At 41.3% G+C, this 14,687-nt stretch overlaps 1 protein-coding gene across 1 annotated transcript in view; it reads left to right on the plus strand.

Annotated features, from left to right (window-relative positions):
* The window catches only part of POLD3 (DNA polymerase delta 3, accessory subunit), a 44,610-nt gene extending 41,225 nt beyond the window's left edge, over positions 1–3,385 (plus strand). The window contains exon 12 of the mRNA XM_010989549.3: positions 2,636–3,385. Within this exon, the coding sequence (XP_010987851.2) occupies positions 2,636–2,835 (200 nt within the window). The 3' untranslated portion in view covers positions 2,836–3,385. The remainder of the gene's footprint in view (positions 1–2,635) is intronic.
* The last annotated feature ends 11,302 nt before the right edge of the window (positions 3,386–14,687 follow it).

Raw genomic sequence — 14,687 nt, forward strand, 5'->3', positions numbered from 1 at the left:
AAGCAGATTCCTGGTGTCACCCCAGACCTACTGAATCTAAAACTCTGGAAATAAAACCCAGCAGTCTGTGTTTAAACAAGCCTTCAAGTAATTCAGATTACATGTTAAAGTTTGAAATTATATAAGTGACAGACAAGATATTAGAACACAGGTGTATTTGATCCCAAAGCCTATGCCTCTAGAACAGTTTGACGGATATATATTTTTTGTTTGAAGTATAGTCGATTTACAGTGTTGTTTCAGGTGTACAGCAAAGTGATTCAGTTTTATATAATATATTCTTTTTCAGACTCTTCCATTATAGGTTATCACAAGATATTGAATATAGTTCCCTGTGCTATATAGTAGGTCCTTGTTGCTTATCTATTTTATATATAGTGGTGTGCATCTGTTAATCCCAAACTCCTTATTCCTCCCGCTACTTTTTCCTTTGGTAACCATAAATTTGTTTTTTATGTCTGAGTCTATCTCTGTTCTGTAAATAAATTTGCTTGTGTCATTTTAAAAAATTTTACATATAAGTGGTATCATATGATATTTGTCTTTGACTTTCTTCACTTAGTATGGTAATCTTTAGCTCCACCTATGTTGCTGCAAATGGCATTATTTCATTTTTACGGCTGAGTAATACTCTGTTGTATGTATGTAGGTGTTTGTGTGTTTATATGTGTGTGTGTACACAACGTACACACACACACACACACACACACACACACACATACATCTTCTTTATCCACTCCTCTTGATGGACATTTAGGTTGTTTACATGTAGCTATTGTAAATACTGCTTTGAACATTGGGGTGTATTTATCTTTTTGAATTAGAGGTTTCATCTTTTCTGGATATATGCCCAGGAGTGAGATTGCTGGGTCATAATGTAACTTTATTTTTAGTTTTTTTAAGGAACCTCCATACTATTCTTCATAGTGGCTACACCAGTTATATTCCCACCAACAGTGTAAAGAGGGTTCCCTTTTCTCCACACCCTCTCTAGCATTTCTTATTTGCAGACTTTTTGATGGTGGCCATTCTGACTGGTGTGAGGTGATACCTCGTGGTTTTGATTTGCATTTCTCTAATAAATAGCGATGTTGAGCATCTTTTCATGTGCCTGTTGGCTATCTATATATCTTCTTTGAAGAAATTTCTATTTAGAGCTCCTGCACATTTTTTGATGGGGTTGTTTGGTTTTTTGATATTGAACTGAATGAGCTGTTTGTGTATTTTGGAAATTAATTCCATGTTGGTTGCATCATTTGCAAGTACTTTCTCCCATTCTGTAGGTTATCTTTTTGTTTTGTTTATGGTTCCCTTTGTGGGACAGAAGCGTTTGAGTTTAATTAGGTTCCATTTGTTTATTTTTGCGTTTATTTCCTTTACTCTAGGAGGCAGATCCAAAAAAATACTGCTGTGATGATGGATATATTTTATTAGAAAGAAATGATCAATAATTAAGAGCCTAAAACTATCATTGTTCATTAATGGGAAAAAATACTTTTCACTTGACTCATTTGAGTATTTATTATGCATATTAGGCTACTCTGTTCAGCTAAGAAAAGATATTTTCCTTTACTTTTCCCATCATTTGCTGCAACCAGGAAGGATGAGAAAGAATTTAGATAACTGATTATACAGCTGCTGCAGCTCTCTAAAGTCACAGGAAGGTGGCATTGTAGTTTCTTGCGGTTGGTGTGTGCGCTGCAGTTGTATTGGAGAGACCCTCATCAGTTCTGGGACATCATTATCTAGGAAGCCATTATCTGTGCCTGTGCCCTTTGGGGCTTATGGTGACTCCTCACTGGTATTTCTTTTTTTTTTTTTAAGTTTCCAGTGGGGAGGGTTCAGTGAATTTTATTGACAAGAGAAAAGACAAATAAGCCTTTGGCTGATAGGAAGTAAGCACAGCGGTAACTTTCTGATTTTATCATTTTCCTTCCTTAAAACCATCAAGTTTGTCATCTAATTGAGTATGCTTGGGACAGTTATCTTCCAATGTAGACCACTAGCAAATCTTGGGTCACTTAGGACCAAGAACTGAACAACCAAGTAACTAATCTCCAGTTCTCTGTACTTCAGATGTGCAGAGAGCCGGTAACATCAGGTAGGGCTAGCCAGGAGGGTCCCTGGCAGTGAATCTGGCTAGACAGGAGGGGGACTGGTAGTGGAGCAGAGATTAAGACCAGGAAAACCAGTGATGGAAATGACAGGTGCTGTGGGCCTGGGAGGTGAGGCTGAAGAAGTCAGTCAAAGCATGGAGGAAGAACTAGAGCTCAAGACATTAGCCAGCAGAGACCAGTGCCCAAATGCAGCATTTGAACAGTCAAATGACAGGGCCCATTTCAGGGCAAGGGACATAGCATTGAGGGAGTAAGGGTGAATGTTGATTCTGAGCCCCAGCTAGAGGTTGTTTGGGCTCAAAATACTACTTCCTATCTGAGGTGGGATTTGATCGCCCAGCGGGAGGAAGCGGTGGTGGAAAGTGAGCACACCTGCCTCGATCAATGGGTCTGAGGGGATTGTGGTGAACCAGACGTCTCATTCTCTCTCTCTTTTCTTAGACATCTCATTCTCTTGATAGAGTGGTGTTCTAAATGACTCAGCCTACTCATATCCCATTTTTCCCTTGTTCTACCAGTGACTGAAAAAGTCTTTGAGAGTGAATCCTGCACAGATAGTGAAGAGGAGCTGAAGATGAAGACTTCCGTCCACAGACCCCCTACCACAACGGTGAAAAAGGAACCCAGAGAGGAACGAAAGGGTCCAAAGAAAGGGACTGCTTCTCTGGGCAAAGGCAATAGACAGGTGTCCATTACTGGCTTCTTCCAGAGGAAGTGAACTGCCATCTCTGTTAAATCAGAGACATCGAGTGGTCAAGGGACAAGACCAAGACATACCGACTCTCGCTTACTGTGTAAGTTCATCCAGCGCCTCACCTCGCCTGTATGAAAAGACTTCTTCCATTCTGTAAGGTTTATACGGCTTCTGGTTTTCAGCCAAAAGGAAATCACCTGGAAGCAAGAGGCAAAGGAATATTTTGAAAGTTGTTATCTTCTCATGACATTTTTTTAAGCACAATCTTTGACCTGTCCAGAATTCACTCCAAAGATAAATTGGAACAGGTTTCAGAATTATCACTGAAGCCATTTCGTGGCTAATCCACTGCACCCTACTCACCCTACACCCTGATCCATCTGTTTATGGCTCAGGAAGTGATCCTCCTCGTTCTGTTGTATTCTGTGGACTTGTGTGGATATTCTTTTATCCCCGAATTTTACAGGATACATTTACCATTTCCCCAGCATCCCTTCCCCACTACCACACTTCTGTGTGAAGCGTTTTCTGTAAGTCTTTTAAATCTTGGTTGGACTAAAGGCTGAAACAAAAATCTCCCTGTAATCCTCTTTTCCTCCATTATAAAGTACATCGACACCTGGCTACAGACCAGCACATTACTTGTGTTCTAGCACTTTCACAAAAGCTTACTCTCTAGACCTTTACTTGCAGTTAGTGGTTAGGGAAAAGCCTCCGGCAGAGCACAAATAGAAACGTAATGATGTATTCCACTCCACCAGAAATTACTTAGAGTCAGCATTGATGATATTTGAGGACTTGTCATGTTGCTGACATGGGAGGTGCTTTATACTGACTGCTCTTTGTGACTTTTGTCTACTCCCCTCTCTCCCTTTCCCACTCTCAATACCTGGAGAGGGAAACCCATACAATGAAACAAAGGCTAAAAAGAGAAATCCCTTCTTACCTACAGTATACAACAGCTGAGTAAAATTTCTCCTTTTCAAGGAACCCAAATGTTCAGAAACAATTTTCCAGGAAGGTAACAAGGAAGAGATAAAGCACATTATCTACAGATGTTGCTCCTCTGTATTTTTAACTCCCCCACGTTCCTAGAAGTACAGGTTCCCCAGGAAGGTAAGGAGAGACTGAGTCATTGGTAGATCTAAAATTTTCATGTGTTACTTATGGAAAATCATCTATTCCAGTGATAACTCTGAAGTGACTTCCTGTATGGCTGGATAATAAGCTCAGAGGACAGAGGTGGTGTGGTGGTGATCTTGCACAGAGAGCTCTGAGGAAAGGAACAGAGGCTCAGCTGCTGGCATGACTCATGATTAACAGACGAGGGATGTCTGATTTGCTCCTTCCGCCTTAGCCTGGTGTATGTCGTAAGCGAGGCAGTCAGCCGTCTACTGTTTAAGGTTAGGATTGTGACTGACCTTGGATTAATAGGAGCTTCTTTAGCAGCCGTCACCCCATGGACTTGATTAAAACCAGAGGTTTGGGAGATGAATCCCGGCATTACATCTAGGACTTGACAAGGCAGGGGCTTTGTGCAGCAAGCTGAGTAAAGGTTGCCATATTCCAAACTCCTTTCCTTTTAAAATGTAAAAGGATGGAGAGAAGGGTGGAAAGCCTGGACTTAAAACTTTACAAAAAACTTCTGGAGAGGAATCCCTTTTAAATGGTTATTTTTGTCATTGCCTCTAGTCATTTTTCTAAATAGAAATGGAAAATTTTAAAAAGCAACAATCCAGTCTTTTTAAAAAAATTATTATGTTGGGATCTCTAATAAAAGCAAATTTTAAATTGGAAAACTGGTGCTGGTGGAGTTCTATCTTTGAAAGGATAACGCAAATCCTGTGATCACTGTGCCCAGCCCAGTATGCTGCCTCCACTCTGAGCTGTCTGCAGGGCTCAGTAAGTAGTGAGTGCTGGCTGGTTTTGTCTTTTTGTTAAAAACAAGACAAAACAAAAAAAAACTACCATATTACCCACATGAGTTAAATAAATTTGAGAAGTTTTAAAACAGCACTTCAAACTGAATGTCTGACAAGTGTGTTATTTGATGGGACAGCAATTATTTAATCTCTGAGCAGGAACAAGGCTGGGTTTCAGTTTATACTGTTAAAACTGCATACCCATAGTAAACAAGTTATTTGCTGTCTTCATCATTTTTTCAGCCCTGTGGGAAATCTTAGTTTCAGCCAACCTCATCTTTTAGTTCCTTTAGAAGAAAATCTAGTCCTGATCTCACACATTGTGTTAGTTTGGCTTCATCACTTGCTGGCTGTGTGTGACCTTGGGCAAATTTCTAAGCCTCAGGTTCTTTATCAAAATAGAGCTCAAATGAGTTACCATGGGTTGTCAAGGCTGAAGGAGTGTATATACAGAATAAACTGGGCACACATAGGCACTCTGCAAATGGTGGCTTCCTTCTCGCTGTCGTAAATGATGTAGTCAGTCACCCGCTTCCTGAAATGTTATCAATGATATGACCCAGATGTTACACTCTTTCAAAATCATCATTCTGGCTGTAAATGTAGTCAAAGAGGGAAGATAGTTGTCCTATCTTATGAAAGGTTTTAGAGAGTACATTTTCCTGTTGTGAGAAAGTGAGATTTATAGATGGCTCTATTTACTATTCATTAAAACATATATTGCATATCTACTATATGTCAGGCCTCTGATCTGAGCACTAGAAGATATAATAGAATCCTAGAATTTGGCACTTGTCCTCAGAGTCTAGTGGACAAGACAAGCCAGTAAAATGCAATTATAGCATCAAGTGGAGAGTGTGGTGCTAGATAAGCCCAGGGCCCTCTGAGAGCCCACAGGAAGTGGGTGTTGAGGACGTCTTCCCAGAGGAGAGGAGGCCAAGCAGTTTTTGGAAGGATGAGTAGGATTTTACCAAGCCAAGAGGAATGGAAAGGATTTTCCAGGCGAAGGAACATGGCTGTTGCGGGGGGAAATGGACTATTAGAATATGGGAATAGGGAGGAAAATATATTGAGAAATGAAGTGGGGTCCTGCTAAGGAGTTTGGATTTTGTTTGAAGACTGAGGGCCAATTGAGTTTTAAGAAGGGTAACATTAGAAGTTGATTTTCATTTAAGCATGACAGCTGGCATTTTCTTTGATTTTGTGTGCCATATAGGGAGTGTTTCTACCCATTCTTGTACATTGTATCTTAGTCCTACTAGTATTCAAATTAAAGTTGTAATGGAATTTTTAAAAAATGTCCTGGTTAAAATAAGACTGCTTAATTTGGGCAGTCAAGGTAGACAATGGCAGCATTTCCCTTGTTTTCCCATCAATACAGCTTTCTCTTGCAGAAATGATTTCACTTTTTAAAAAGTGATTGCAAAAGCTGGTAGTTCTCCGACACTCAATGATACAAGCCTCTACTCATTTCCCTGGAAAAAAAAAAACCCAGGGGAGGGGGCGGGGATGAGTGGAACAGTTCTATTCCTTTTCTATCTTTGTTTCTCTAAGAAGACATTAGTTATTATACAGGAGAGAGCTGAAGAGAAGGGCCATATAAGGAAACGAAATAGTTGCTCCAGGACCTGAGTGGAGTGAGTGCATAATAATGTATTTGCCAGAAATGTACTCTGTGTCAAGACTCGTTTTGGTAAACTTGTCTCCTTTCATTGGTTCCGGGATCTCAGTATGCTGTAATGCAGCTTTTTACCACCATGAAACATTCTGGGGCTGCCTCGTTCTGTTGTGAGAAGGCAGTATTGCTTTCTGAGTTATTACCCTGGCGGCTCTGTAAATTAGCCCATGCTGTCACCATGCCCTGTCTGAAGGGCACATTGTACCCAAATGACTGCATTAAGGATTGACTCTTGCCACTCCCTGCTGCATGACACTTCTCACCACTTGTATCTGTGTCCAGTTTTTTTGTGTTAAATGTGGGCCACCCACAGATTGCCACCCAGGCTCTCCAGCCTGAGAAACTTGGTAAGGCTTCTGATCCAAACCCACCTTAACTCTACAATTCCCCTTCCGTTTTCAAACCCTAAATATTGTCTGGCTCCCACTTCTCTCCTCCTCTTTTTTCTCATTTGCTTTTGCCAGACTCCTTGTTTCTTGAGGCTCCACTTTGGCTTCTCCCTGTCTTTTTTTTTTTTTAATTTAAACTCAAAGTTCTTCATGGCTAGTCCTTCTTTAACTTCTTTCTTTCAGTCTTTTCAGCTTGTTTTCTCAAGTTCTTATGTCTTTTACTGGACTGCTCTTGAAGAGTGGAAAAATCACGTTGTTTAGTATCCACTTTGGATTATTCAAATGCAAAGTGTCAAGCAGTTGTTGAATGCTAGTTATGTTTCATCCTGGATAAGATACTTTAGGGATGGCCAGAGCTCAGAGGTTATCATTTTGGAGTGGCAGGACATGCACAGCCAATAGCATTAAATAGCAATTGAGATGATACTTAGATGTGGTAGACAAGGGACTTAATTCAGAAGAGAACCAGGATAAACATAATGGGTAAAAATTTATAGTCCTGTGTAAAGAATAACAAAGGATTTAAGACCAGAAACCGGCTGAGGAAGGTTCACCATTTTAGTGTATTTTTATTTAGCTGTTCAAACGTCACTCACCATTTACACAGTCATGGTGGAAGTAAACCGTGATAAAGTGAATCCTTAATGGGGTTATTTCTGTCCTACCTTAAAAATGAGAATACTGACAAGACAGCAAGCAGGTACCCCGGATTATTCCAAGAGGCAGCTTATAGGATCTACATATATTAGATCAGCATAACTTCAACTCAGTTTTGTACACACTCAACAATTTTGGCATACTGGAGAAGCAGGGTGCTGTGATGGAAACAACACAAGTTGGGAGGCAGAGGGCTCTGAATTCAAACCCTATTTAAGGCACTGACCTCAAGTAAGATACTCATCCTCTAAGAACTTGTTTCTGCGTCTTTATAATGAGTTACTGTCTACCTTACAGGGTTGTTTTAAAGCTTTAAGAAATACTGCATGGGCTGTCAGTCCCTAGTATTTTGACATATAGTAAGGCTAACATAAAGCAAGATAACTTACATTTTTTACACACATACTATGTGCCAGGCACTGCTCCAAGTATGTTAAATGTGTTAACTTTTTAAAAACTGAGGTATAGTTGATATGCAATATTATATAAGTTTCAGGTATACAGCATAGTAATTCACAATTTTTAAAGGTTATTTCCATTTATTTATACTTAAAAATATTGGCTATATTCCCTGTGTTGTACGATATATCCTTGTAGCTTATTTACTTTATACATAGTGGTTTGTACCTCTTAATCCCCATCCCTATCTTGCCCCTCCCCCCAGATATATTAACTCTTAATCCTTATAGCAACCCTAAGAGATAGGTAATTTTATTCCCATTTTACACATAAGGAAACTGAAGCAGGGAAGTAACATAACTCGTTCAAGTTCACAGAGTGAGCAAGTGACAGAGCCAGGATATCAATCTTGATAATTTGGCTTCAGTGCCTGTAGTCAACCACCATGCTATACTGCTCTTGGCTATGTTAGTTTACGCTTCCATACTGCCCAATGATGATTCAAGTTCATTTTTATAAGTGAAAGTACAACTAGGTGTTCAGATCCCAGATTGTCACATCTGAAGGCGATCTTAATGTTTATCTAACTCAACCACCCATCTGCTGCGTGAGTCCTCTCTACAGATCCCTGCCAGGTGGTCTTGAATCTAAACAAAGATTCAATTATGTTCAGTATCCCATACTTTCTAAATTACAAAGTTAAATAAGTAGACTAATAAATGTTAAGGAGAATTTAAAGGGTGGCTAGAATAAAGTTTTATGATTAATTTTAGATCATAGGGAAACTTCTGAATACAGCATAGTTCCTTAAGTAATCCATTTAGTTGCTTTTAGTTTAAGTAAAGAATACTCTTTTTCCTAGGAGAAGATTGTCCAATTCTTGGCCTTGCCTTTGAGTCAACCTTTGTAAGAAGATCAAGAAGAAATTTGGCAGGGTTTTTTTGTTTTTGTTTTTTGGGGTTTTTTTTTTTGACTATTTAAGCCATGCTGTGAGTTCACATGTAGAAGAGTGGCCCCAGGACACTTGTTAGCCACTGATTGCACTGGATTAGGCCAAGCGAGTATTCTCAAAACCAGGTTTTCCTAAAAGGTATGTGAAGATCACATAAACACAGCATCTTCATGGTATGGTGCTTCTTTATTCTATCCTGGGTTGGGATGTATAGGAAGCAGAACCATTTTCCTGTAAACCAAATAGATATGAGTATTTCCCTTGTCCCTCATAGTTATATTCCACCTTTATGTGGTGTTTTACTTGATCTTATTTCATCCTTGTGATAACCTTCAAGGATTTTCTCTCCCCTGCTTTGCAGAAAACAAGCCCAGGTCATTTAGCGAGTTTGCCTAAAATCTCACAGTAAAAGAGTGGACCAGGGCTAGAACCAGGGTCTTCAGACTTCACATCATGTGACTTTTCCACTGTGCGACAACCCCTAAGAAGAATGTGTTGGTCTACTCAAGGGTGTGCCTGGAATTAATGCTTCCTGATTTGCCCAACAACCATGGTGGCTGCTGTGAAAGACACAAGAAAAGCACATGACACGTTCTCTGCCTTCCTAGAACTGACAGTCATTGGAAAGGCAACCCATGTGCATATTTGCGCACCGCACAGACTTTTGTTAAAAGTTTACTATGTGCCCAGCACTGTCGTGTTAGATGCCGGGGATAACATACAAAGATGAATTTCTCGCCCTTTGAGAACTTTACTATCTCTGGGAGGGAGAGACACAGACAAATAATTCAAATGTGCTATAATGATAAAATTAGTCCTTATCATGGGCCAAAATTTGTGCTAGACATATTTTCTCTAATCTTTGTAACACTTTTCATTTACAAATGAAGATAGGGAGGCTCAGAGTTTAAATGTTTGGCCAGTAAGTGGCAAAGGTAAGATGTGTTCATTTTTAATAATAAATTTAATTTTAAAAATTGGAGGAACTAGAAAACTCGAATGATGTGATTAGCAAACCTGAATAGGAAGCTAACTTCCTGTCGTATGGATGTGTGAGCCAATGCGGAGGTTGGAACAAAAGGAGTGAAATGAATTCCACCTTTAGAATCGTTGATCCCAGCTAGGGATGATCTTATCAATGGTTCAGGTCACTGCCTCTTTTGGCTATAAGCCCTTGCATCTGTCTTTACATAAGGAGAACCACACTAGCGGACTAAAGGCTAGAAGACTACGTCTTTCCCTCTGGGTGGTTTTCCAGCTGGCCTGGGAGGAGAGCCAGAGTTTAAACTATAGGATTTCTGACTTGAAACCTATATTCTTTCCACTGTATCAAGTCCTTCCTCCCCTGCCCAGAGTCTGTGGGCCAAGGGAAGGGTTGTCTGTGACTGCCGTAGGGATTAAGGATCCACAGAGGATGAAGTGCTTAAACTGAGAATAGAAATTTGCCAAATGGGAAAGTGAAGGGCACTCCAGGCAGAAGGAACAGGACTTACAACATAAGACGCATAGGCACATGAGAGCGCAGAGTGTTTACAGTTACAAGTGGTTTAGTGTGAGGTAGAATCATGGGTTATGAGACAAGTAAGTAGGCAGAGACCAGATCACAGAGGTCTTTGCTAAGTAGTTTAGACTTTACTCTACAGGCAGTAGGAAGCCACTGAAGAATTTCAACATGTCAGATTTGTACATTAGAGAAATCATCCTTTGTAGCCTGAAGAGAGAATCACCAGATCATAAATAAGAGCCAAATTGCACCTGCATCTCGAGATGGAGAAAGCAGAGGAAAATAATATGAAATTGGATTTAGTTCAGTTTTAGGCAGATGACTTTCTTGATCCCCTTAGAAACTCAGGACAGGAGAGAATTGGGAGTGACTTCAAATGTGGACTGATTAGCCTTTTGCTGGGTCATCTCATGCTTGGAAATCCTGGCTCCTGCCTGAGCCATGGTCCTTGTTAAAGCATGGAGATGGGATTGGTTCCACAGTTCCACTAAGGATACATGTAGGCCACTCTCTGACGCACGGACACACACTCTGATTTAGACCTGGAACTGACTGCATCTCCCTGGAATTCTTTGGGCCAAAATGACCCACAGTCCCAGACTGGTCAACTAAAGTCATCTTACGAATAATTAAATAACTTTAGTCATATTTATCGTACACCTGTTCCATGCCAGTTTCGTCCATATACTTTATCATTTATTCCTAACAATTTTGTTAAATGTAGCTATCAGCCCAATTTTGTTAGGAAATTAACAAGGAATTAGGAAATTAAGAGAGGCCACCCAGCTAGCAAACGGTAGAGCTGGAATTTGAGGGGCAGACTGAGTGCCCTGTCGTCATCCATTCCTGACGTGAGTTCTTTTCCCGTGGTGTGGTGCGCTGTAAGCAGCCTTGCGTGTATCATAATGCGGTTCACATCAGGCACTCACTGAACAGCCATTATACTTGGGACTACGCAGTGATGTGCTTCTATTCTATCAGTAAGCTTTTCTACTGCAAACTCCTGAGCTTACCCCTAAAATAGGGGACCAGCTATCCTGAAGCCTCTGCATGAAGCACCCTACACCCCTTACTTAGAACCATTCATAGCTCACAACATGAGTTCCGTGGCTTCCCAGCCTATCACACATTAGAAGCAGCAGAGCAGCTAGAGATGGTCCCTGTTTGCTATCAAGCAAGTGGTTGTCACTTCTTGGTTTTCTAGAAAGTACTTGGATTTTAGAGTCAGAGAGACTGGGGCTTAGTGCCTATTTACTGTCATTGTGACTTCTAGAAAGTCACTTAGCTTTCCTGAGCCTCAGTTTGCTCATCTGCAAGGTGAAGATAATATCTATGTCAAGATTAATGTGAGGATTAGAGACAACAAAGTGCCCAGCTCATAGTGGTTGGTCAGTAAATGATTAACTATGATTATTTTCAAAGCAGTACTTTAGGCTTTAATGTTACCTATGTGTGAAAAATGAGTTGTCATCCTTTATTATGTTTTTTCAACTGACCTTTGTTAAAGTATCTACTTTATGTTACAGACAAACATACTTTGATATTGGACTATCAAAACTGATACTCTTGGGATTCCGCTCACCTGTCCAACCCTTGACCCTCCTTGATCCACCAGCACCCCTCCCCTCAGTGGGCTGCCGTGTCACTCCGCACATATCCTGTACTCGTTTCAACCACATTTCTACTTGAAACCGTTTAGAGTGAAGCCAGTGGTCTGAGTGCACATTCTACTTCTCCAAGTACAGACATCAGAGGGCGCCTTTATAAATGAAAAAATAAACAGATCTCCGGCAGCGAAGAGGCCTCCCCCGCCTCCCCTGATGATGTGTGGGGTGCTCAATGGTCATGCCTGTAGTTCGAGCCCATCTGTTTTTTTCTGTCTGCCTCCTGAGTACTGTCCCCTTGTGGTTTGCATCATTCCCAAAGAAGAGCCAACTCCAACCCTCCTCAATCCACTTGGTCAAGAGCTGTCTTATTTAAACACACTCCCTCTCTCTTTGGGCGCCAGATGTGAAGTTTCAAGGCAGTGGAGGCCAGGCTGGCTAACACTGTGACACCTGCTTTAGCAGGCAAGCCAGTCAGCTGCTGCTTCTGATGATGTTGGCCCTTTTTCATGGACAGCATGAGGGTTTCACCCCACCGAGCACACACACAGGCAGCTGAGGGAGCCTCATAAATTATGGTTTTGTTTGTTTACTTAGGGCAGGCAGCACGGTGTAGTGGAAAGAGCCCTGCACTTGGAAGCAGAAAACATGGGTTTGAGTCCTCACTCGTTATGTCATTTTGCCTTCAGAGCCCCTCTTTCTTCATAGACATATACCATCTGAGATGGTGATAAGTGCTATTGGTCTGTCTGCTTATGGGCCATCTCCTTCATGGTGTTATAGTGAGTCCCAGGTGGTCAGGGACTGTTTTGGCCATCATTCTATCTCCAGCACCTAGGACAGTGCCTGGAACATAGTAGGCCCTTAGAAAAGATTTACTGAATGAATGAATTCTAAAACTGCCTCTTCCACTTATTGGCCATGTGATCTGGGAAAAGTCCTTTATCTTCTCTGGGCCTTCATTTTGTCAGCTGTAAAATGAAGCCATTAGATCTCTATCCCTGATGCTCTAAGATTATAAGAATTCATTCATTTAAAAAATTACCTTGTGTCTGGACTGGGCACTCTGCCAAGCCCTGAAAATACACAGTCATGAACAAGTCAGAAACAGAACCTGCCCTCATGGAGTTCTGAAAGGGAGAGGCAACCAAATAAATTATGGCATACACGGGTATTGAGGGACCATTGGGATCAGCCTACAAAGGATCTGTAGAGGGCACTGTGAGAGGATGTGACAGGGGACCTAACCATGCTGGGGATCATCCTGGAAGATATCCTGGTAAGAGGGACATTTAAGCTCAACTTTGCAGATTAGTAGTGGGTACAGGATCTCAGGCAGAGGGAAGAGCATAGGTGAAGGCCCTGGGCGGAAGTGTGGCTGGAGCACAGTAATCAACATGGAAGCTGTACCCAAGATGAGACCAGAGAAGTAAGCTGAGCCAGATGGTTGGGAACGTTGTGGCTGTGATAGGGATTTTGTTATTCTTAAGGCAAAGGGAAGCCATGGAAGACAATCCCTGTCACTAGGGAGAGCTCCCTAATACAGACAAACAGGAAAGCAGGACCCATTCTTACATGCCTGTCCAAGATAGGGTCGATATTACCCCATTTTGTAGATGAGGAAACAGGCCCGGGGAGGTCAGGGGACTTACCAAGACCATATAGCACAAGTCAGTGATGGAGTCTGATTTTTGGAATTTCAGTCCACTGCTCTCAATACTCTACAACATTACAGAGTTGAGAGCTGTTTTTCCCTCTAAAATCCTCCAGATGGCTAAAATTTGAACCTAAATACCTTGTAATAATAATTTTTATCTGAAATTTGAATGTTTTGTAAGTAACTTTTATGCAAGTCTGATAGACACAGATTTCTCCTGAGCATTATACTTGCATTTGGGGTAACTGCAACCAAATCTCTGATGTATTTTGTATTATCCTTAGGATCAATTCTTAGGAATAGAATTACCATGTCGAAGGATATGTACATTTTTGAGACAGATATTGCCAATTGCCTCCTCAAAGGTTGTACCGATTGTGATGTTCATCATCAGTACATGAGAATGGCTTTCTCCTTCTTCAAATACCAGAGACCAATCTGATTTAACTTACACAAAGTTGAATAAAGCTGAATTACCAGTCATACCTTATTATTATTATTTTTTTAGAGGCAGGAAATACAACTAGGCTTTGGTGATTTTAATTGAGGAAAGAAGATGAAGCTATATAGTGTCCGGAGGAGGCAGAAAACCCCCCAAAGACTAGGAGAAGCCAAAAGGTACCTCCCAAGGGGTCTGGCCATTGGCTGACAGGGAGGCATTTGTGTCAGCAGCTGCTGCTGCTCACAACTTGGTGTGGTTCCTGGAGACGTAAGCAGGTTCTATGACGCTGACAGAGCTCTGTGGGCTGAGGAGGAAGAAAATTCCAGCAGAAGCTCTGTCAGTGAGAAGAGCAGTGTTGAGTTATCACAGCCAGCAGACTTGGGAGAATATCACCATGGGCTTGTTACTTCACCTAGAGGGGTCACAAGCCCAAGAGTCAGAGATCTTGGTGTTGTCACCCTCACCTGGCTGCAGTGATGGGCCTATATCTCTGTCTCCTACAGCGCCTTGCACAGAGTGCGTGCTCTGGGCCTTGTTTCAGAGCTGAGCCAACCTTTCAATAATTTGCTGTTAACTCAACAAATATTTAATGTGCTAGGCAGTGGAAATAAAGTGAAGATTAGGACAACATAGTTTGTGCCCCCCTACAGAGTTTACAAGCTAGTGAGGGTT

The sequence above is a fragment of the Camelus dromedarius genome, chromosome 12, assembly GCF_036321535.1.
Source record: "Camelus dromedarius isolate mCamDro1 chromosome 12, mCamDro1.pat, whole genome shotgun sequence".
NCBI lineage: Eukaryota > Metazoa > Chordata > Mammalia > Artiodactyla > Camelidae > Camelus > Camelus dromedarius.